This window comes from Trichosurus vulpecula, chromosome 8 (genome assembly GCF_011100635.1).
Source record: "Trichosurus vulpecula isolate mTriVul1 chromosome 8, mTriVul1.pri, whole genome shotgun sequence".
Classification (NCBI taxonomy): domain Eukaryota; kingdom Metazoa; phylum Chordata; class Mammalia; order Diprotodontia; family Phalangeridae; genus Trichosurus; species Trichosurus vulpecula.
In genome coordinates this window covers 161,870,552-161,892,237 of record NC_050580.1, presented here as the reverse complement: position 1 = coordinate 161,892,237, position 21,686 = coordinate 161,870,552, and the positions used below count along the sequence as shown (strand labels likewise).

The 21,686-nt window shown below is 37.5% G+C and overlaps 1 protein-coding gene across 3 annotated transcripts in view; it reads left to right on the top strand.

Annotated features, from left to right (window-relative positions):
• Positions 1–21,686, top strand: part of TCF12 (transcription factor 12) — a 424,142-nt gene that overhangs the window by 289,587 nt on the left and 112,869 nt on the right. For all 3 annotated transcript variants that reach the window (XM_036737190.1, XM_036737189.1, XM_036737191.1), the window contains exon 6: positions 11,929–11,993. In XM_036737190.1, the coding sequence (XP_036593085.1) occupies positions 11,929–11,993 (65 nt within the window). The remainder of the gene's footprint in view (positions 1–11,928; positions 11,994–21,686) is intronic.

Below are 21,686 nucleotides of genomic sequence, written 5' to 3'. Positions count from 1 at the left end.
AGTAAAACACATTGACAGTGTCCAGTTGTAGGTGCTACATTTTAAGTGGGGCATTGACAACTTGCAATGAAAAGGCCAGCCAGGGTAGTGAAGGAAATGAAGGAAAAGGTTGAAGGAAATGTGGATATTTAACCTGGAAATGAGAGAACTTAGGGGGATTTAGCTTCTTTCAAAGAACTTAGCTTCTTTCAAATATTCGATGGGTTTTCTCATGGGGAAGGATTAAGCTGTATAACTCTAGAAGACAAAACAGGATACCGATGTCATTCTGGATGTGAATTTCTTTTCTTTCATATATGCACGTAAAACAGGAGCCCCCGTAGGGGAAGGTTGACAGCTAGATAAATGTCTTACGTTGGCTTGACTCTGTTCACTCGTGGAATACAAGAATTTCCAAGGATAGATCCTACTCATTGGGATGGGGAAAGCCAGGAGTAATCAGTCACTCAGCTGAACAGATAATGGAAGGAATATCGTTTATCTCTGTACCACTGAAAATATCTTCAAAATTTGGTGCTGAATTGGGAGTGTTCTGTCTACAGGTGGGTATTGTTGGCATAGTCTCAGTAGTGCGGTAGGTGGAGTAGAATTGGATCTCCCTTCAAAAACTACTGTTTAATAAATTCTAGATTTTGTGTAATTCATTGTTTTGGGGGATTATTTTAAAAAGTTCCTTCATTATCTAGTCATTTCTTTTATAAGCTTAGCAAGAAACCTCATCTGGTGATTGGATTATGCTAGATCAGCCATTTGATCCCTGTCATTATAGAGAACAGTTGGATAATGTTTGAGGTGAGGGTCTTCGTTACTCCCCTCCTGATGGAACGTAGAGAATTGTTGTTTAATAGTGACGGGTCAGTCCTAGAGAGAATCATTCTTCAGATGGGTGAATTACTGCTGGCATTATTTGAGACAAATGGATCATAGGATCATAGATTTAGAACTGAGGAAACCTCAGAACTATTTGAGTTCAACCCTCTCATTTTGGAGGTGAAGAAACTGAGGTGGAGAATGATTAAATGACTTCCTGACAACGTGAAGGCCACTTTCATGTGGTCTGACTAGAATTCCTGGAAGTGTTCAAAGAAATCTTACCAGCAATCTGGCCTGAACTAGAAAGCAAGAAGATCAGCAGTCTCCTTTAGGAGAATGGTGTTTCTGAGTCTGGTCAGCTGCCAAGTGGCACTCTGAGCTTTCTAGAAGGCAGACAACTACCTCGCTAGAGACTTCTTTCAGAAAGGACAACTAACTAGAAATCTCAATCAGATTGTTGAGTAGAGTTTGTCCAGATTTTCTTGTCTAAAGAGGACAGTACCAATACCTAAGATAATCACTGGTGGGAGTAAGAAATCAGGCAAACAAAATTCCTGCCCCAGGGGAGAAAAAAACAGCATTGAAGTGAAAGTGCTCAGGGTTCAAATCACAAACTAAGACCAAAACACAGGGACCAATTGAATTCCAGGAAAGTTAACTCAATTTGGAATAGAAGTTCAGACTGAGAAACTGCTGCCAGATCTGATCATTTGACTGACTCGTGCACTGGGCAGTAAGCAGCCACTATTTGTTTCGAGGGTTAGTAACCACGCCTCTCCACTCACCCCCTACTTCTACCCCCTTCTCTTCTTGCTTAACACACTGCAGCTGTGCTATGAGCTAACTCTGACAGCCCCTGGCAAGGGATTAGTCTGGATCTAGAATTGAAACCAATTTAAAAGCCCCTGTGATTGAGTGTATTTTGAATGGGAGATAGTAAAACCCATCTTTGAGACCACCACTGTTGAAAGACCAATTTTTAAAATGTATGCTTTAGATTTCAAGAATCTACGTTAAAAGATCACCTTTTTAAAAACAAAAGAAAATAAAAACACTTTTATATTGGACGGTGGGTCATTGTGACTTCACAAAGAGAATTTTCTCACTCCCATCGTGGAAGTATAGAACTATGTATTAGTACAGGATGGGGAAGACCATTTCTAGGCAGATATGTCCCATGAGGGATCTGCCCCAGTTTAAAAGTAGCCAACATATAGCCCACCCTAGGTTTAGATGGATGGTCTAGCATCAAGCCTCTCAAAGTTTAGGGCAAGGATCATTTGACTCCTAGCATCAGATGAGATTTCAGGCACCTAGATTTACTGACTTCTTTGAAACAGGAGTGGAGATCTATTAGATGCTATGAAGCGATAGTACATGTAAAGCATTATCTACATCATAGGGTCAGATTTAAAAGCGACATCAGGCTCTCAGTCATGCAATCACCTTATGATTATCTCTGTTCTCTTAGAAGTAAGTAGAGGCACAGGTGATCCAGGAGAGTGAAGAATCCAGAAGTCAGTGTTGAGTTTGGATTGCAATGTGGGATTGTGACAACAGTCTTGGAAGGCATCCTAGTACAGGGGAAGGAACAATGGCCTTGGAGTCAGAATACCTGCTTTTGAGTCTTAGCTCTTCTTTTTTTTTTAATTTAAATTTATTTATTTAACATATTTGGTTTTCAGCATTGATTTTCACAACAGTTTGAATTACAAATTTTCTCCCCATTTCTACCCTCCCCCCCCCACTCAAAGATGGCTTATATTCTGGTTGCCCTGTTCCCCAGTCAGCCCTCCCCTCTATCACTCCCCTCCCCTCTCATCCCCTTTTCCCTTCCTTTCTTGTAGGGCAAGATAAATTTCTACGCCCCATTGCCTGTGTATCTTATTTTTTAGTTGCATACAAAAACTTTTTTGTTTTTGAACATCTGATTTTAAAACTTTGAGTTCCAAATTCTCTCCACTCTTCCCTTCCCACCCACCCTCCCTAAGAAGCCGAGCAATTCAACCTAGGCCACACATGTATTATTATGTATAACCCTTCCACAATACTCATGTTGTGAAAGGCTAACTACATTTTGCTCCTTCCCAACCCATCCCGCTTTATTGAATTTTCTCCCTTGACCCTGTCCCCTTTCCAAAGTGTTTGTTTTGATTACCTCCACCCCCATCTGCCCTCCCCTCCATCATCCCCCCCCTTTTATTTTTTTTTATCTTCCTCCCTCTTCTTTCCTGTGGGGTAAGATACCCAACTGAGTATGTATGGTATTCCCCCTCAGGCCAAATCTGATGAGAGCAAGGTTCACTCATTCCCCCCTCACCTGCCCTCTCCCCTCCTCCCACAGAACTGCTTCCTCTTGCCACCTTTATGCGACATAATCCACCCCATTCTATCTCTCCCTATCTCCCTCTCTCAGTATGTTGCTCTCTTATCCCTTAATTTCATTTTATTTCTTTTATATATCTTCCCTTCATCTTCAACTCACCCTGTGTCTGCTCTCTCTCTTTTACATATATATATATATATATATATATATATATATATATATATACACACACACACATACATACACATACATACATATCCACATAGATATATACATACATACACATTCACTTATATATATATACATAAACATATATATATGTGTATATATATATATATATATGCATATTCCCTTCAACTACCCTAATACTGAGGTCTCATGAATCATACACATCATCTTTCCATGTAGGAATGTAAACAAAACAGTCCAACTTTAGTAAGTCCCTTGCAATTTCCGTTTCTTGATTACCTTTTCATGCTTCTCTTGATTCTTGTGTTTGAAAGTCAAATTTTCTATTCAGTTCTGGTCTTTTCACTGAGAAAGATTGAAAGTCCTCTATTTTATTGAAACTCCATATTTTGCCTTGGAACATGATACTCAGTTTTGCTGGGTAGGTGATTCTAGGTTTTAATCCTAGCTCCATTGACCTCCGGAATATCGCATTCCAAGCCCTTCGATCTCTTAATGTAGAAGCTGCCAGATCTTTGGTTATTCTGATTGGGTTTCCACAATACTCAAATTGTTTCTTTCTGGCTGCTTGCAGTATTTTCTCCTTGATCTGGGAGCTCTGGAATTTGGCAACAATATTCCTAGGAGATTTCTTTTTGGGATCTATTTGAGGAGGCGATCGATGGATTCTTTCAATTTCTATTTTGCCCTGTGGCTCTAGAATATCAGGGCAGTTCTCCTTGATAATTTCCTGAAAGATGGTATCTAGGCTCTTTTTTTGATCATGGCTTTCAGGTAGTCCAATAATTTTTAAATTATCTCTCCTGGATCTATTTTCCAGGTCAGTGGTTTTTCCAATGAGATATTTCACATTGTCTTCCATTTTTTCATTCCTTTGGTTCTGTTTTATAATATCCTGATTTCTCATAAAGTCACTAGCTTCCACTTGCTCCAATCTAATTTTTAAAGTAGTATTTTCTTCAGCGGTCTTTCGGACCTCCTTTTCCATTTGGCTAATTCTGCCTTTCAAGGCATTTTTCTCCTCATTGGCTTTTTGGAGCTCTTTTGCCATTTGAGTTAGTCTGTTTTTTAAGGTGTTGTTTTCTTCAGTGTATTTTTCAGTATTTTTTTGGGTCTCCTTTAGCAAGTCATTGACTTGTTTTTCATGGTTTTCTCGCATCCTTCTCATTTCTCTTCCCAATTTTTCCTCTACTTCTCTAACTTGCTTTTCCAAATCCTTTTTGAGTTCTTCTATGGCCTGGGGCCAGTTCATGTTTTTCTTGGAGGCTTTTGTTGTAGGCTCTATGACTTTGTTGTCTTCTTTAGGCTGTATGTTTTGGTCTTCTTTGTCACCAAAGAAAGAATCCAAAGTCTGAGACTGAATCTGGGCACGTTTTCGCTGCCTGGCCATATTCCCAACCAACTAACTTGACCTTTAAGTTTTTCAGTGGGGTATGACTGCTTGTAGACTAACGAGTTCTATGTTCCACGTTTTGGGGGGAGGTGCCAGCTCTGTCAGACCCGCACTCCTCCTTCCCCAAGAACCCCCAGTCCAGACTGGGCTTAGATCTTCAGCCGGCTGTTGCACTCCTGCTCTGATCCGCCACTCAATTCCTCCCACCAGGTGGGCCTGGAGCCGGAAGTAACAACAGCTGTAGCTGCCCCCGGGGCTGGAAGCAGAACTGCGAACTCCTTCCACTCCCGCAGCTTTTCCCGCTAACCTTCTCTGCAGTCTTTGGTGTTTGTGGGTCGATGGGTCTTGTAACTGCCGCAGCTCACATATTCAGGGCGCTAAGGCCCCCTCCGCCCAGCTTCTGGTCTGGATGGTCCATGCTGCTCAGGCTGGGCTCTACTCCACTCCGTTCCCAGCTCCCAGCTCCGTGTGGGATAGACCTCACCCAGAGACCATCCAGGCTGTCCTGGGCTGGAGCCCTGCTTCCCTCTGCTGTTCTGTGGGTTCTGCCATTCTAGAATTGGTTCAGAGCCGTTTTTTTTATAGGTTTTTGGAGGGACTCGGGTACGGAGCTCACTCTAGTCCCTGCTTACCAGCCGCCATCTTCTAGCTCTTCTTTTACTAGCTGTGTGTCCATTGGTAAATCATTTAACCTTTTTGAGCTTCTTTTTTTGTCATGGTCACATAACTACTGACCTAGTACACAGGCTGTATAAACCTTAAGCAGCTTCATTAATACAACTTTTTTTAAAAATTTACTTATTTTTTAAAAATTATATTCTGATATGGCTAATATTTAAATTGGTTTGAATTCCCTAGGCTTATGCCCAGTAGGCAGTGAGGGAATGAGGTTGGAGCCTAGATGGTGGTGGGGAAAGCGAAGTGACTGAAGCATTATAACATGTATGTGCATACACATACATGTAAACGTAAAGACATTCACACAAATACATGTATGTATATTTTGTTCTGGACTTGTGTTTTCATGGATGACTTGTGATTTCATGAGTGAAGCAATTTAGAAACTTAGTCTCCTTACATATATGCAACTGCTCTTTAATGTACAGTCTCTTAACATAGTTACTTAGGCATTCCATTGAGAGGTTAATGACTTACCTGGGCTCGATAACCAAGCATCAGAGTCCAGATTTAAACCCACTCGATTCAGAGATCAGCCCTCTATCTACTATGACATAACCCTTTTTGTTGCTCTGTGTGTGTGCGTGCGCGTGCATGTGTATGATCTTTTTCCTGAGAAACAACTATGTACAACTTACGTAGCAAAAGTTATGTCTAATAACTTGCAGGTTGCCCATATATAAAGGTTAATTTTTATTAGAAGTTTTTTTTTAATAGGAGAAGTAGGATTTCAAGCTTTGAGGGGAAAGAGGTTAGTTCACACAGAACCTCAGTGGTAAGGGGGCAGAACACAGATAATAGATAAAAAGGATCTAGCAATTGAGAATCACGTGTTTATAGGGAATAAATCTTTAAGATCATATAGATAAGTAAAGCTCATTAATTGGCTTTTTTTTTCTAAAGAAAATATAGGATCTGAGTCTGTGATTTGAGTTTGATTTTTTTTAAGTTAATGGGGACAATTTTGAGATGCAATACAGAAACTTTAGAATGTTTAGATCAAATTCTGAGGCCTGGATTTAAATTGTCATCATATTTCCTTTAGGCACATTAAACTAAGTGAAACTTGTCAAATACACACACGCGTGTACATGTACACACACACGCATGTATCTTTTAATTGGCATGTTAAAGGATATTGGATCTCACCAGATGCTGAATCAAACAAAAAGGTAAGCAAATGGGAGACAGGCTATGCACAGTAGAGGGGAGAATTTTTTTTTTTTTTAGAATCTACAATCCAAGGGATTTCTTTCTCCTTCTAAGTACATATACTAATAGTTATGCATATGTAGGAGAAAGAAAGGTTATCTATTGACTGTGGCCTGAGTTATAAGCCGATCTTGGGCTGAGAAAAGGTGATGAAGATACGCCTATGTGTGCTCGTTGGAGGTACCTAATAGTACATAACCTTTCTGGAAGTACCTGCACCGTATGGTAGGACTTGGACTGTATCTAATCATGGGACCACAAGGTGTCAAAGTTGGCAGGAACCTATATAGAGGCCATCTTGTCCAACCTGTTTGTGATCACAACTCTCTTCTAGCCTTACCGTAGAGAATGCCTTTGTTTCCCTCTCTGACCCCCTTTCAGGTAGTGAGTTATAGCAAACTAATTGTGTAATTTAGTGTTTCTTGAGCATTTGTTTTAAAGATGGTCTGTGTGATTTAGCCAAAGTTGTTTATCATATCCTATACAATTCCCATTTTCAGGGAGGAAAATGCTGAGTCTGGTTAATATGAACTACATAATTCATGCTACTTCAAATAATTTTGCATACAAGGTATTTTATTTGCTTATGCCTGATGGCTGTTACAGGCAAATTGCTTCAGCAGAAAAATGTGTAGTTTTTTTCTTTCCCTTCCCCTTGAATGAAATGTTACTGTTTAACTAGTGCATTCTAATGGAATCTTTGTAATGATCTTTTTATAGACGTTGCAGCTATTTTGAGGGGCATTACATGCCTATTGTTTTATCTTTGGATGTTTAACTAATAATTCGAGAAAATGAATATTAAGCACAATGTCTCTGGAACTGAAAACTTCCCAGAGCCTTTCCTTTTTGGAATGGCTTCCTTTTGCCTATCAGATGAAGTCCAGGTTCTCTTCCTGCCATTCAAGGCCCTCTATGATCTCAGAATCACAGGGACCTGAGTGGTCATTTAGTGAGTCCAACCCATACCTGAACAACAAACCACCTTACAACACTCTTAGCTTGTGGTAATACAACTTTTGCTTGGAGATCTTCAATTACCTCCTGAGGGTAGCTCTAATAATTATGAAGTTTTTCCTTGTATCAAACTAAACATTCCTTCCTCCTAACACTGCTAGTTCCACCCTCTAGTCCACACATAGTAAGTTCAGTCCCTCTTCTGTATGCCTGTCTTTTAGGTACTTGGCTATCATGGTCATCTCTGAGCCTTCTCTTCTACAGATTAAATCCTCCATTCATTCAATTCAGCACATATTTATTAAGCACCAGCGATGTGTCAATTATGCCATACTATAAAGACAAAAATGACATTACCCCTGCCCTCAAGGAGCTTAAGTTCTTTTAAAAAATTCCGTCAACTGGGGGCAGCTAGGTGGCACAGGGAGTAGAGCACCAGCCCTGGAGTCAGGAGGACCTGAGTTTGGATCCGGCCTCAGACACTTGACACACCTACTCGCTGTGTGACCTTGGGCAAGTCACTTGACCTCAATTGCCCTTCCTTCTCCCCTCAAAAAAAAATTCCTTCAACTAATCTTCATATGGCATGGACGTGTTAATATCTACCCTATCAATAAGGTTTCCAGTAAGCATTGATAAGCCTTCCAGCTTGTCATTCTCCTTTCCAAAATGTGGTACCCAGAACTAAGCTTAGAATCGTAGATGTAGTCTAACTGGGGATGAGTACAGTAGCATTATCACCTCTAACCCTAGATGTTATGTTTCTCTTAACACACCTTAAGTTTGCATTGGCTTTTTTGACTGCCTTAACACACTGTTGATTTATTGAACTTATAGTCCATTATAACCCCTAGATCTTTTTCATACCTTCCCCTTCTTGTAGTTATGAAATCAACTTCTTGAACCCAGGTATTAAACTTTCTATTTATCCCTATTAAATAACATTTTGTTAGATTCAGCCCAATTTTCCAATCTGAAAAGGTGTTTTTTAGAACCAGTATATCAGCTATCTTTTCTTTCTAGCTTTGTGACAAATTCAAATTCAATCAGGATGTCATCTGTCTATCTGTAATTGTTGATAAAAATGTTAAAACAAGAATAGAAACCCTAGAACCTTCCACTGAAGACTTCACTCCCAATTGACCTGTAACCATGAAAGACTGCTCTTTGAATGTGGCAATTTAACCACTTCTGAATCTGCCTCATTATATAATCACTAAGCCTATCAGATCTTGTCATCTTGTCCACCAGAGTAGCATGAAATATTTTTTAAACATTTTACTAAAATCTAGGTAAATGCTATTTTTAACCTTTCTTTGGTCTATTCACAAGCTTCCTATCCAACCATATTTTTCACTAGTTCCAAATACAAACTCTAGTTACATTAGTTTCCTTCCTGTATCTTGAACACACTGTTCATTCTTACCTCTGTGCACTTAGTCATGCCTTTGTTCCCACTGATAAATCCACTTCCTGCCATTTTTCGAGGCCTACTTCAAGCCTTGTTCCTTCGTCTTGAGACATTTCCCAGTAGTTGCAGCCTATATCAGTCTCTGCCTTTCTTGACCACTAGTAATGCTGTCTGTATCATAAGTTCTTGTCATTTGAATCTATTCAATATATTATTTGATTATGGTTTTTGTTCATGTACATGTTTTATCTTCTCACCAAACTTTCTAGGAAAATAGACTATATTATTTACATTTTTTGTACTTAAAGTGGTGCCTAGGATGGTGCTAAACCCATAGGAGGCCCTGAATAAATATATGTCGAGTTGCATTGAAGTAAGATAAAAAGCCCCCTGAATTTGGAATATTTTTTCTTTGGTTGGCAAACTTTTAAATGGTGAAAGTATTTTGTGGTTTTAATTAAAATCTGTCCCCACATATTAGCAGTTAAGTTTTTTAGCATGTTATATTTTAAATGCAAAAACAATTTCATCTTTTTGATTATGTCTTAATATGTTCAATCCATCCTGCATTACTGCCCAGTTAACTAAATCTTAACAATTTTGGTAATGATTTTATCTGTTATGTTCTGACATTAATGCAAATTCGTATTCTGACATTAATGGGTAAAATATCCAAGACATATGGTACAGTGCCAGATTTTCATGTTCTTTATCAAACTTCTGAGATTTAACTGATAACTTACTACATTTATCTTAATGACATTAATTAGTGAAAGCATATTTGTAAAAAGTAGTTTAGAAAGAATTAAACATAGATGCCTGATAAATTTTACAATTAAGTAACATTCCTCTTATCCACTAAAACGAAAACAAACTTTTATAGTGTATAAGAAAGTAACTATCTTTCCGATAAAGTAATGATGCATATAGAGTAATGTATTAAGATTTCAAAACAATTCCTTTTTTTAAAGTAAAATAGATATTTTGAACTTTTCAGAGGAAAAAAACTTTTTGTCTTTTGTCTTGGTAGTCTTTCTAGAAGTCAGCAGTATTGCACATAACCCATTTGTATATGTTATTTTTATATTTTCATGAGACTTAACTCTCCTGATAATATTTTGCATGGCTGAAATTAATTTGATTTCCCTGAGGGTACTACAGTGTGAAATGGGGAGGTGGCTTAGAAATATAAAATGAAGTCATTTTGGAAATGATCTGCAAGATCCCTTTCAGCTTTACCCTTTAGTGATTATATGAAAAAAAATAACTGTAATTTTACCCTTAAGGGGTTTATGCCCATGTAGACAACCAAAAGTTGACAGCAATTTGAAAACTTTGATTCAATAGGGAAACAAGTTTGGGTATCTTTTACTGTTCCTTTGTCCCCTTCAGTGTAGCAAGAGTTTTCACTCATATAGCTCAGCAAGAAGATGCAAAACAGATTTTTAAAAAAATATTAATTTGTTCTTTAGTTTTGTTATTGGTGGTGTACATCAGACAGAAAGTTTGTGGATGAGAAGAAGGTCAAGAAGGATGAAATGACTGAAACATTTAAAAATTGGTGGTATATTCTGGTATATATCTTAGGGTATTTCTGGCACTTCCTCACATTCTGGCTGCTTTTTTATTTTTTAGTGAATGGCAGAGTGGTATTTGTTTGAAATGTTAATGTAGTTCAATAGCATTCCCAATTCTGTGCTGCCAAGTAATTAATTATGTGAGACAGGAGTACCAAACTGTTAGTTATAAAAGGCAACATTTTCTTTAAATTTAAACCATTTACTGAGAGTGACTTTTAGTATCTCACAAATGAATTTAATTTTGCTATATTTTCTGCATCTCCAACATTAGACACTCAAATGTGGGGCTCTCCTTTGTTTTCACTCAGTAATTGCCTTTCTTCCATTGATCCGAACTTGGCATTTGTCCTCACAGTTCTCCTATCTTTTTCCTACCTCCTGGTCTGACATCTTTTGTGTCCAGAAGGATTTCCCATCAATTTTGATGTGATGTACTAACAAGTAGACTCATGGTTTTGTGACCTGAGGTGGATAGAAATTGGAAGTATAGAGCCAAACACTAGTGAATTCACGCCAGCTTTTGTTGAAAGCCTTGCTTATACTATATTGTTCCTGAAAGGTTGTATATAAACCAAATTTGTTTTTATTTTAAATGCAACTTTTAAAAATCATCATACAAAGAAAAGAAAGAAAATTGTATCAACTGAAGGAAGCAGAAGTAAATTCCCAAGAAAACAGAAACAAACAGGACTGTGCTAGAACTGTCAAAATTTAATATATACTTTTAAAAGTTCAGATGTATATAACAGATTTGTGGTTTAATACACAGTCCTCTTTTCTATACTTTTTTGTATAAGGAAACATTTATTGTTTCTTGATAATTTCAAGTTGATGATAATTTAAAAAAAAATTAAAACATACTTCATGTTCTTTGGGTGAATTTCCTGATTTTAAAAAAAAAATCCTCTAAAGAATCCTTTCAAACCTCGCCTTAAAGCTTCATCTTGGAACAAAACAGATTTAATCAGAATTTTTTAACACATTATTTACATCAATTCCTTAAAGAAATTTAGACTTAAAGGATCTTTCCAATAACTACTTTCTCTTGTTATCTGACCAAAGAAATATTTTTGGATGGTGTTTTTCTCAGAGAGTGAGACAAGGAGATCCATTTTACTTTTTAATTTCACCGTAGTACATTAAACTTAAAATGGGGGACATTTTATAGAAAATAAGGGCACAATTCTTGATATGACTTGAATGATTCCTAAGTCTTAGTTCTTTCCTTTTTTTTTAGTCTCTTGCTTCCTATCTGCCCTTTCTATTCCCAAATCCAAAAATAGATATAGCAACTGTACCGAGAGATTGACTTCATTGTCTACAATCAATGAAATGTTTTTGTATCAAATTATTTTCTTTTGTTTTATAGGAAAAACGTCAGAGAGAGGCTCATTTCCCCTGTACAGCAGAGACACGGGATTACCAGGCTGTCAAGTAAGTTTAGTGAGTACAAGAAGGAAGTGGGATGATTTTTCCCCCTGTGGTTAAATAAAGGCTTTAATAGTGGAGGAAGTAGAGATTTATCCAATTTATTTCTTTATTCTTTTCTTATTTAATTTATGGCTGAATGTGGTTGTTACTTAGCAATTAAACACAATTTCTGTAATGCCACTCCCTATGCTTAAAGAACTCTCTCTTCTGGCTCAAGAGGCTCCCTCTCTCTCCTCTTTCTATCGTCATAGAATTTTTAGAGTTTCACCTTGACGTTAATTCCACTGAGTACCAGTTTCCCCATTTCCTGGAACTGGTGCTTTTTTTTCTTGAAATGTAGCCCTTACATTTCAGTCTTTGCTTTCCGCCACACTAAACCACCACTTATTGGTACAAAATGTGAAATGCTTGCTTATAAAGTGAAGCCTATAATCTCAGATATTTTTATTTCAGCTTTGTAAATAGTTTCCAAGAATGTAGAGCATTAAGTGTTCTATTTGACTTGAAAAATGTGTATTGGATCCACCCATGTTTCTCAGAGCTGTCTCTATGCACAGGGTCCATCTTTTTTCTTCTAATAAATATTTATTAAATGGCTTGGCAATGGGCTAAGTCCTTTACTAATGTTATCTCATTTAATCCTCAAGACATCTTACTACTTTCTATTGCTTCCTATGTTACTTTTCTAAGAGAACATTTACTAGCACTGAATATGCTGAGAGCTGTCCTGCAGAAAAATTTCTGTCAAATTCAAACCCTACGTGAAAACAAAATGGAGAATAGAGAATATCAAATTGGTGGGGTGGGGGGGGGTTTCAGCTGTTTCGTTCTTTAAATCTATCCTGATTTCTTTCAGGATTATAGATTTTGAACTGGAAGTGACCTTAGAGGTTGTCTGTGGCCCATTGCCCTCATTTTGCAGAGAAACCACAGAGGTAAAGTGGCTTGACTGCAGCCATATAGCTAGTGAGTGGCAGACCTAGTCTTTGGATGGAAGTCCTTTGATTCTGAATCTAGTATTCTTTCCAGTGTACTGTGAACTTCTCAATGGGCACATTGGGCACACTGTGCAGCATGAATTTGTTATATGAGTAAAAATAATTTTGAATTCGATGTGCGGTTTTCTATATCAGTTTTAGGATTTTTGTATTTGTTGGTGATGGCAATGAGGGACTTAATATATATTTACAGGGTGGTTTATGGTGATTCCTTAATGCTTAATGGATTAGTCATTTTCTGTCAGATATGTCAATGGGTTTTTGCCGTTTTTCTTTTATAAGGGATAGAGCATTTATATTACTGACCTGGTCACAATAGTTCGTGAAAAGAGCAATAATAGAACTTAGAGCCTTTCAGTTTCCTTTTTAGGACCTTTTAATCTCTCAAATTGAAATAATAATCTTTTGAACTAAAGATCTACCAGTTTTTCTCAACACCTCTAGTAATATCTACTAACAATAGGATTGCAACACCCTCTGCCCCAGTCAGATTTCAACAGAATTTGCTATTTGTGAAGAATTATGGGGTATTTCTGTGATTTGTAGTTGATTCAAGATCTCCATCACTGTAATTGAATTCCATAATACGAATTTGATTTCAATAAGTGAATGTCTTTGCTACCTGGGTTAAGCCATGGACTAGTGATCCCAGACCTGATTTTTAATCTAACCGTCTTCTGTCTCTCAAGGTGTGAGTTTTGCAGATTATTTAACTTGTCATATTTTTTTCACCTTTACAAAACATATTAAAGACTTTTACATAATCTTGGGGAAAATAGCTAATAAAAATGATGTGTAAAAACATCCTAATCATAATACAAACTATAGACCTGTACTGCCAATGTAATATGTCTTTGATTACCTTACCCTCAAGGTGGGGACACCTTGCTTTTAAGCCTTAGGGCTATTTTTGTTTTAGAGTTCTTATGAACCTTGAGTTTGTGTTTATAGCCAGCAGCACTTTGTATGTGTATGTATATGTATGCATGTGGCAAAGATTTCTCCACTTATATAAAAATATAAAATTGCAATGAAGCCTCATTTTACATGCGCTTTTCTGAGTAATTTCAAGTAAGTAAATTTATTTACCTGTTTAAGCCTAGAATAATGCTGAGGCTTTTTACCTTTTGAGACAGAATTTAGTTTTCATTAAGATTCTGGCTTTGAGTCTAATATAAATGACAAAAATAGATTTGGCAGGTAGCATTATTAGTCACTGACCTGTTTATTCCCCCATTTCCCAGCCTAGTTAATGAAATCACAGAATAGGGAAAGTAACAGAGAATTTAGGTGTTAATATGTTAAATGAAGTGCAAAAATATATCTACACTCTGTTACCCCTTTACAGGTTGTTCTCCCTGATGAAATTTAAGGGGAATATTGTCATTGGGTATCTAATGATTTGCCATGCTTCTGGTGGCTCTTAAAAAACTGTCTTTCCAGGTCTAAAAGACAATTGAGAGAGTTGAGACAAGAAGCGGTTTTGTGGGATATGACTTTTGCACTTCTGTCAGAGGGCTTCTGGGGAAGGAGAAAATAACCCTCCTATGCCCTCACCCTTCTCAGTCTCAGCATCTTGCATTCCCTGAGGAAGAGATATTACATTCAGCAGGGATCACAGAAGAAGGGATTGGGTAGGACAGGAAGCATCTTCAGTGGTTCAATGTGACCTTCGATATCAGAGCAGAAATCCAGCTATGTATTCAAAATCCCTGGCATTTGGATGTTGAGCTGTAAAGAGGAGCTAGTGCAGAGAGCTCAGATGAGCAGCTCATGCAGCGGAAACATGGGCCCAGGGAAAAAGAAAGGACATCAACGCCTGACAATACACAAGGCATGAGTTGGCTTGGCCATGTATTTTTCCTACTTGTATGCTTCACTACCAGTTCTAAATATGTGCTCACTCTTCCCAGTGATACTGTATTTGTAGGGCAGTAAGCCCCAAGTTTATGGGAGGAATGTTGTATAGCTACTATTCTTACTATAGTATAATAGTAATTGCATTTACTTTGAGCTACTTGTGACTCCTGGATGACTCTTAAAGGTAAGTATACCAGTAGGCACTCATGATCTATAAGTTCAGGAGTACAGATCTAAAGAATGCCATTGAACCCAAAGAAGTAATAGTTATCCTTTGAGTATCCAAGCTACAATCAGTGCTACAATCCAAGCTACAAGAGTGCTAAGTTGGAGAGGTACCTCCCAGTTAGAGTGCCACATAGTAATCAAAAATTATGTCAGCTTTTCATTATTTAGGAGTTTATGGGCACTAGTCTCTTATCATGAGACTATTTATTTGTTCATTAACACCTCCAATACATGGGAATTTTAAAAAATGAAATTTAAATCAATGAATTTTGACTAATAAAATGTGGGAGAGTGGGTTGAATTTATTGGACAAAATAAGACTTAGGGATAACATGGATTTCAGTTATTCACTGTATCACATGTAAACAAGGTCTGACTATGGCTATAAAAAAAGTGTTGTATGTTCAACAAAATTTCCATTAGCCTACAAACTGATAACCATACCCATATTTCCCTTTCCATACTCACCTTTTTCTTTTTACCACTCTTCTTTCCTTGACTAAGATATAACATGTTCAAATCCCCCCCCAACAGAAATCACTGTGAAAGCCAAGAAGAAAAAAGGAAAAACAGTTAGTTTATTTTTTTATTAGATTCACTGTTTGATTTCTTTAATGTAGAGATATGCTTATTTCCATGGCACCAAATTTATTCAATAATAATTCTGATGTGCATAGGAAAATCATACAATACTGAACAATTTTCTTTATGTTCAGGAGTTTGTCAGTTTTCTTGTTGATGAAAATATGTGATACTTTATCTCTTAATTTCTTAATTTACTGTCCATATCCACATCATTTGAACACAGTGCATTTTACAAAAGCAGCAGGCTACTTTGAGATCGCTGTTGAATCCACACAGAAACAGATGAGGACATTTTGACAATCGACTGTTCAGACATTGTTTTAAATTTTTTTTCCCTTTTCTCATGAATAAAAGTTTAGGAGGAAAAGCTAGTTGGATGACTTTTTATATGAAAATTTTTTTTTCAGTGAGGAAGTTAGATGATGCCTTCATGCACAGAGTTCTGGGAATAAAGTCAGGAAGACCTGAATTCAAACCCAACCTCAGACAATAATGGTGTAACCTCTTAGCAAGTCACTTAACCTCTGTTTACTTCAGTTCTCTCAACTGGAAGGGGGTGGGGGAATAATAATAGCATCTACCTCCTAGGGTTGTTGCAAAAATCAAATGAGATTATATTTATAAAGTGCTTTGCACGTAGTAGGTGTTTAATAAATGCTCATTTCCTTCCAGTGAATTTTCTTGTTTTATCAATACCTCACTTATTTAATATATGGAACCTCATTATATCATCAAGGAACTTTTAAATGTTAACAATAGAGTTGGCATGAGTACTAGTGTTTATCTGAACTGGAAATGGCGCAATACAGCCTCTCCTAGCTAAGAAAGTAACATCCTGGGATTTCTCCTTCTTTTCTATTGCACAGATGTTACAAACAAAGCCTTATTTATGCCTGTACTACTAAGCTCTCATTGATATGCCAACTGACAAACAACTGCAGTATTAAAAAAAAAAACAAAGCTATGGACTTTCATGCTTCTGCTAAGAGTAAATAAGTAAATGAGAGTAAATAAGAAAATGGTAAATGTGTTTTCCAAATAAGTCACTGTCTATAATATTTAAGTAATTTGTAAAATTGATATTAATTTTAGAAGCTTAGTCATTACTTGTCTTTATGTCAGTGACCAGCATTGGAAGGCACAGTAGCCATACATTAAAATTCTGTCTAAGAAAGAGGCAGAATTGATCATATGTCCTCTAAAGAAAATGATTATGATTTCTTGAGTATCAAAATGTTTGTTTCAGATTCCAATAAATGAACTCCTTAATTGTGTTAGTATTAGACTAAGTCAAAGAATCTGAGGAGGGGGCCTCAAATGCCATCTAGTCCAACCTATACCTGAATAAAAATTTTCTTACAATTCTCTTGACATATAATCAATCACCCAATACCATCAGTAAGGGGAAGCCATTACTTCTTGGGAGATGGTTCACTCCATTTTCAGATGGAGTGGAAAGAATAGAAAGCAAATGGGGTGGAAAGAATCATAGATCTGGATTCAAATTCCAGCTCTGCCACTCAATGTCTGTGTAACACTGAGCAAGTTACCTAATCTCTCTAGACCACAGGAAAATGAGGTTAAAAGGAGGTCATTGGACTAGATTACCTATAAAGTCTATGTTCTATAACTATAAACCTAAACTTTTATTTTTTGTTTCTAGTTTTACCTTCTGGGACCAAAGAGGACAAACCAAAAGTCCCCTCCCTCATTCTCACCCCCACCCAACAAATGAGCTATGTAATTGAGGCAGTGTTGTAATGCATTTAAACACATTGTTGTAATCGTTAAATACTTCCTAGCTAGAATTCTACTAGTAAAGAAGAAAATTGTTTTATCCATGATGAGATTTTTTTAGCTTTAGTACCAGGGTAATGATTGTCAGATTATTATTGCTTAACCAAACAGAGTTAGAAATGAAATGGCTCATATTTTGTTCCTATGTAAGAGATATGAGTGAGATTTTTCCTTTTAAGAAAGGAAAGGATCCTCAAACAGCTCATGCTTACTTGTAAATATGTTAACTACACATCTCAATGTTGAGATCCAAACTATTTCCTCCTCTCAATCAACAAATATTTACTAAGTATTTACTGTGTGACACAAAGCAGTGCTTCTTCAAAGTGAGATTATCTGAAGCCAAAAAGACCTGGGTTCTAGTACAGTCTCTAAAATGTGACCCTGAGCTAGTCACTTAACTTCCCAGTGCTCTAGGCAATTTTCTAAGCCTGTAAGCTACAGAGAAGGTGCTGACCTGTATTGGTTGAGAGATTCTCCTCTAATGAAATCGCAGGTCCAGGGCCTATCCCTGTCCCTAACTATGGTCCAAGTACTGTGTTGAGTCCTGAGAATTCAAAGACAAAGCAAAAACAGTCTGTGCCCTCAAGTAGCTTATATTCTCATGTGCAAGACATCATATAACATAAATAGGCATGTAAAAGATACATCTGAGTAGATGAAAGGTAACTTTAGAGGAGAAGACACTGATATATAGGGGCAGGAGTTTGCCCCTTGCAGAAGGTGGCATTTGAGCTGAAGAAAGCCAAGGGTTTTAAGAAGTAGAGGAAATGAGGAAGAGCATTCTGAGCAAGAGGGACAGCCAGTACAAAACATAGATAGGAGACAGAGTGATATGTGTGGAAAAAAAGTAACTTTAAAGCACATGGAGGGAGTAATATGTAAAAACAACTAGAAAGATAGGAACCAGACCTGGTTGCAAAGAGCCTTTATTGTCAGCAAAGGAGTTTATATTAATAGGAGGCCACTATAATTTACTGAGTATAGGAGATGACATGGTTAGACCTGCACTTCACTGTGGTAGCTAGGAGAAGGATATTATATTAAAAGGATATTATATTAAAGCAGAGAGACTTGAGGCCGGAGACTATTGCAGTATTCCAAGCAAGGGGTAATAAGAATGTGTACCATGGTCAGGTTCTGTGAGTAAGGAGAAGGAGATGTATCCAAGATATGTTGTGGAGAAAGAAACTGCCAGAATTGGCAGATGATTCAGTATGTGGGACCAGTAAAAGTGAAGTGTCAAGGTTGTCACACACTCACAGGAGCATAGGTTGAAGGGATCTCAGAAGCCTTTCAATCCAGCCCTCTCATTTTACAAATGAGCAGCGTAGCTCCAGAGGCTGAGTGACTAGCCCAGTGTCACTCAGCTAGTATGTATTTAAAGTTAGATTTGAACTCCAAGCCTACCTAGATGCCAAGAATGATTACAGTGCCTTCAGTTACAGAGGCTTTATTATCATATGCTATCAGGAGCCTTTTCCTTCCAGCCTCAATCATCATGTTTCTGGTGGCCTTCTATTACATGCCATCCATTGTATTAAAGGAAGTGAATTTTTATTTTGTTTGCCTTTTTGAGAACTATATATCACTGTTCTCCATTAGTGTTCATAATCAGGAATCGAGAGCATGTGAAATTTAATTTAAAACTGATATGTAATTAGGTGTTTCCGTGTTCATGTACACTATAAAATTGAAAAGGAGACTGCCCTTATAAGAAGAGCTTTGCCTGGAAAGGCTGTAGTCTTTTATTACAGACTTTATACAGTAAAATTTTAAAAATGTATCTTCTAAGGCCATATGTCAATCAGAGAAGCATCCTCAACTCTTCCCTCTCCCTTGCATACCATATCCAATCAGTTGCCAAATCTTGTAATTTCTACCTTAACAGTATCTCTTGTATCTGTCCCCTTCTTTCTATTCACCACAAGCACCCTCGTTTAGGCCCCTCATCCCCTCCCACTTGGTCTTTTGGAATAGCTTCGTAATTTGTTTTCCCGCCTACACTCTCTTTCCTCACCTCTTCATCCTCTACAGAATGCCAGGTTGATATTTCTGAAGCACAAGACAGACTATTTCATTATCCCCAATCAAGAAGTTCTAGTGACTCCCTATGGCCTCTAAGATAAAATGTCAACTTTGCTATTAGGCATTTAAAGCAATTCACAATCTGGTTCTTGCCTATATTTCCGTACACATTATACCCCATGACACACACATACACTCTGCGTTCCAGCCAAACTGACCTATTGATATTCCCCGTACACAACATTTTGTTTCTTAAAAACTATGCCTTTGTACAGTCTGTGTCCCTGGTGGGTAATGTATTTGACTGAGACTCAGAAAGAGCTCAGATCCAGCCTGAATCACTAGCTCTATGTCCCTGGGTAAGTCACTGATCTGCCTTTGTTTGCTCATCTGTAAAATGGGGTAGTAATAGCCCCTACCTCACAGAGTTGTTATGAGGATCAAATGAGATAATATTTGTAAAGTGTTTTGCAAACCTTGAAGTGTTCTCTGAATGATAGTTATTATTATTATTGCCTCTTGGAATTCCTGGCTCCTCCCAGACTCAGCTCAAATGCCACCTCCTACATAACACCTTTCCCAGTACCCCAGTTGTTAGAACTCTTTTCAGGAAAATATCATGTACACTTTAAAATATGGAGTATTTTAAAAATAAATAAATGCAGTTTCCAGGAGATTCACGAACTTTGGGGAGAATCAATCAGTCAAGCATTTATTAAGCATCTGTTGTTACGGCACTGTGCTAAGCACTGAACATACTAAGAAAGGCAAAAAGATAGCCTTTGCTCTCAAGGAGCTAGCTCACACACTAATGGGGGAGACCAACATGAAAACAACTATGTACAAAAAGATATATACAGGATAAGTGAGAGATAATCAACAGAAAGAAGGTTTCTGGTAAAAGCTGGGGTTTTAGTGGTCACTTGAAGGAAGCCAGGAGGTGGAAATGAGGGAGGGACAACATTCCAGGCATGGGGAACAGCCAGTGAAAATGCCCAGAGTCTAGAGATATGGAGTATCTTGTGAGAGGAGCGGCACAGAGGCCCTCACCCACTAGCTGAGTCTTAAAAGAAACCAAGGATTCCAAGAAATGGAGAAGAGATGCAAATGTATTCCAGACTTGAGAGACAGCCAATGAAAAAGCGCAGAAGTGTGTCTGTATGTGAGGAACAGCAGAAATTCTCATTTGACTGGACTTCACATTACATAGAGGGAAGTAATATGTAACATGGATAAAGCCAGTTAGGAAGAGCTTTAAAAAACCAAACACCAGAATTTATCCTGGAAATATTGAAGGAAAGAAGGAAAAATGTGGTCAAACACATTTTAGTCAGCAAGCAATGATTAAGTGCCCACTGTATGCCAGACACCAAAGAAATGCCTTGGTAACATTACTTTGGCAGCTGTGTGGAGGGATGTATTGGGGTAGGGAGAGATTGGAACAGGAAAACCAATTAGGAAGCTGTGAGTCCAACAAAGAGATGATGATAACCTGAATGAGAATGGCGACCGTGTGAGTTAAAAGAAGGTGATAATAAGCAAAAAATGACAGGATTTGGCAGTAGTTTAGATATGTGGTGAGAGAGTTGGGTTTTTGGTTGTTCCTTTTTTTAACACTGACTATGACAGACAAAAGTGATTAGAATATGAGATTCTCAGCCGCAGGAGGACAATGTTATATGCTGTATTCTTCGTATGACTTTGTATAAAATGTTTAGTTCTAATAATACCCAGCATTTTTCTCACACTTTAAGGTTTCCAAAATGCTTTATAAATATTATCTCATTTGATCCCTGCGAGGTAGGTGCTATTATTATCCCCATTTTGCAGATGAGGAAACTAAAGGCAGCAGAATTAAGTGATTTGCATAGGATCACGCCACCAGTGAGTGTCTGAGGCTGAATTTGAATTCAATTTTTCCTTATTCCACATCCACACCACCACCTAGCTGCCTCTGCAAGGGAAATATTCATACATATATAAATGCTTCCATGCATGCATGCACATACACAGGGTTTGTTTTTAATGCTCTAAAATATTATTTGTAATGCTCCTCTGAAAGTTTTTTGAGGGTACATATTTAAAAAGATGCATCTATACATTTATTTGTTATTGTAGTCATATTTAGATTGGTGAATTAAATGATATAAATGATTTACGACACAGTTGTACAATCACAGTTGAATCACTTTAAGTGTGC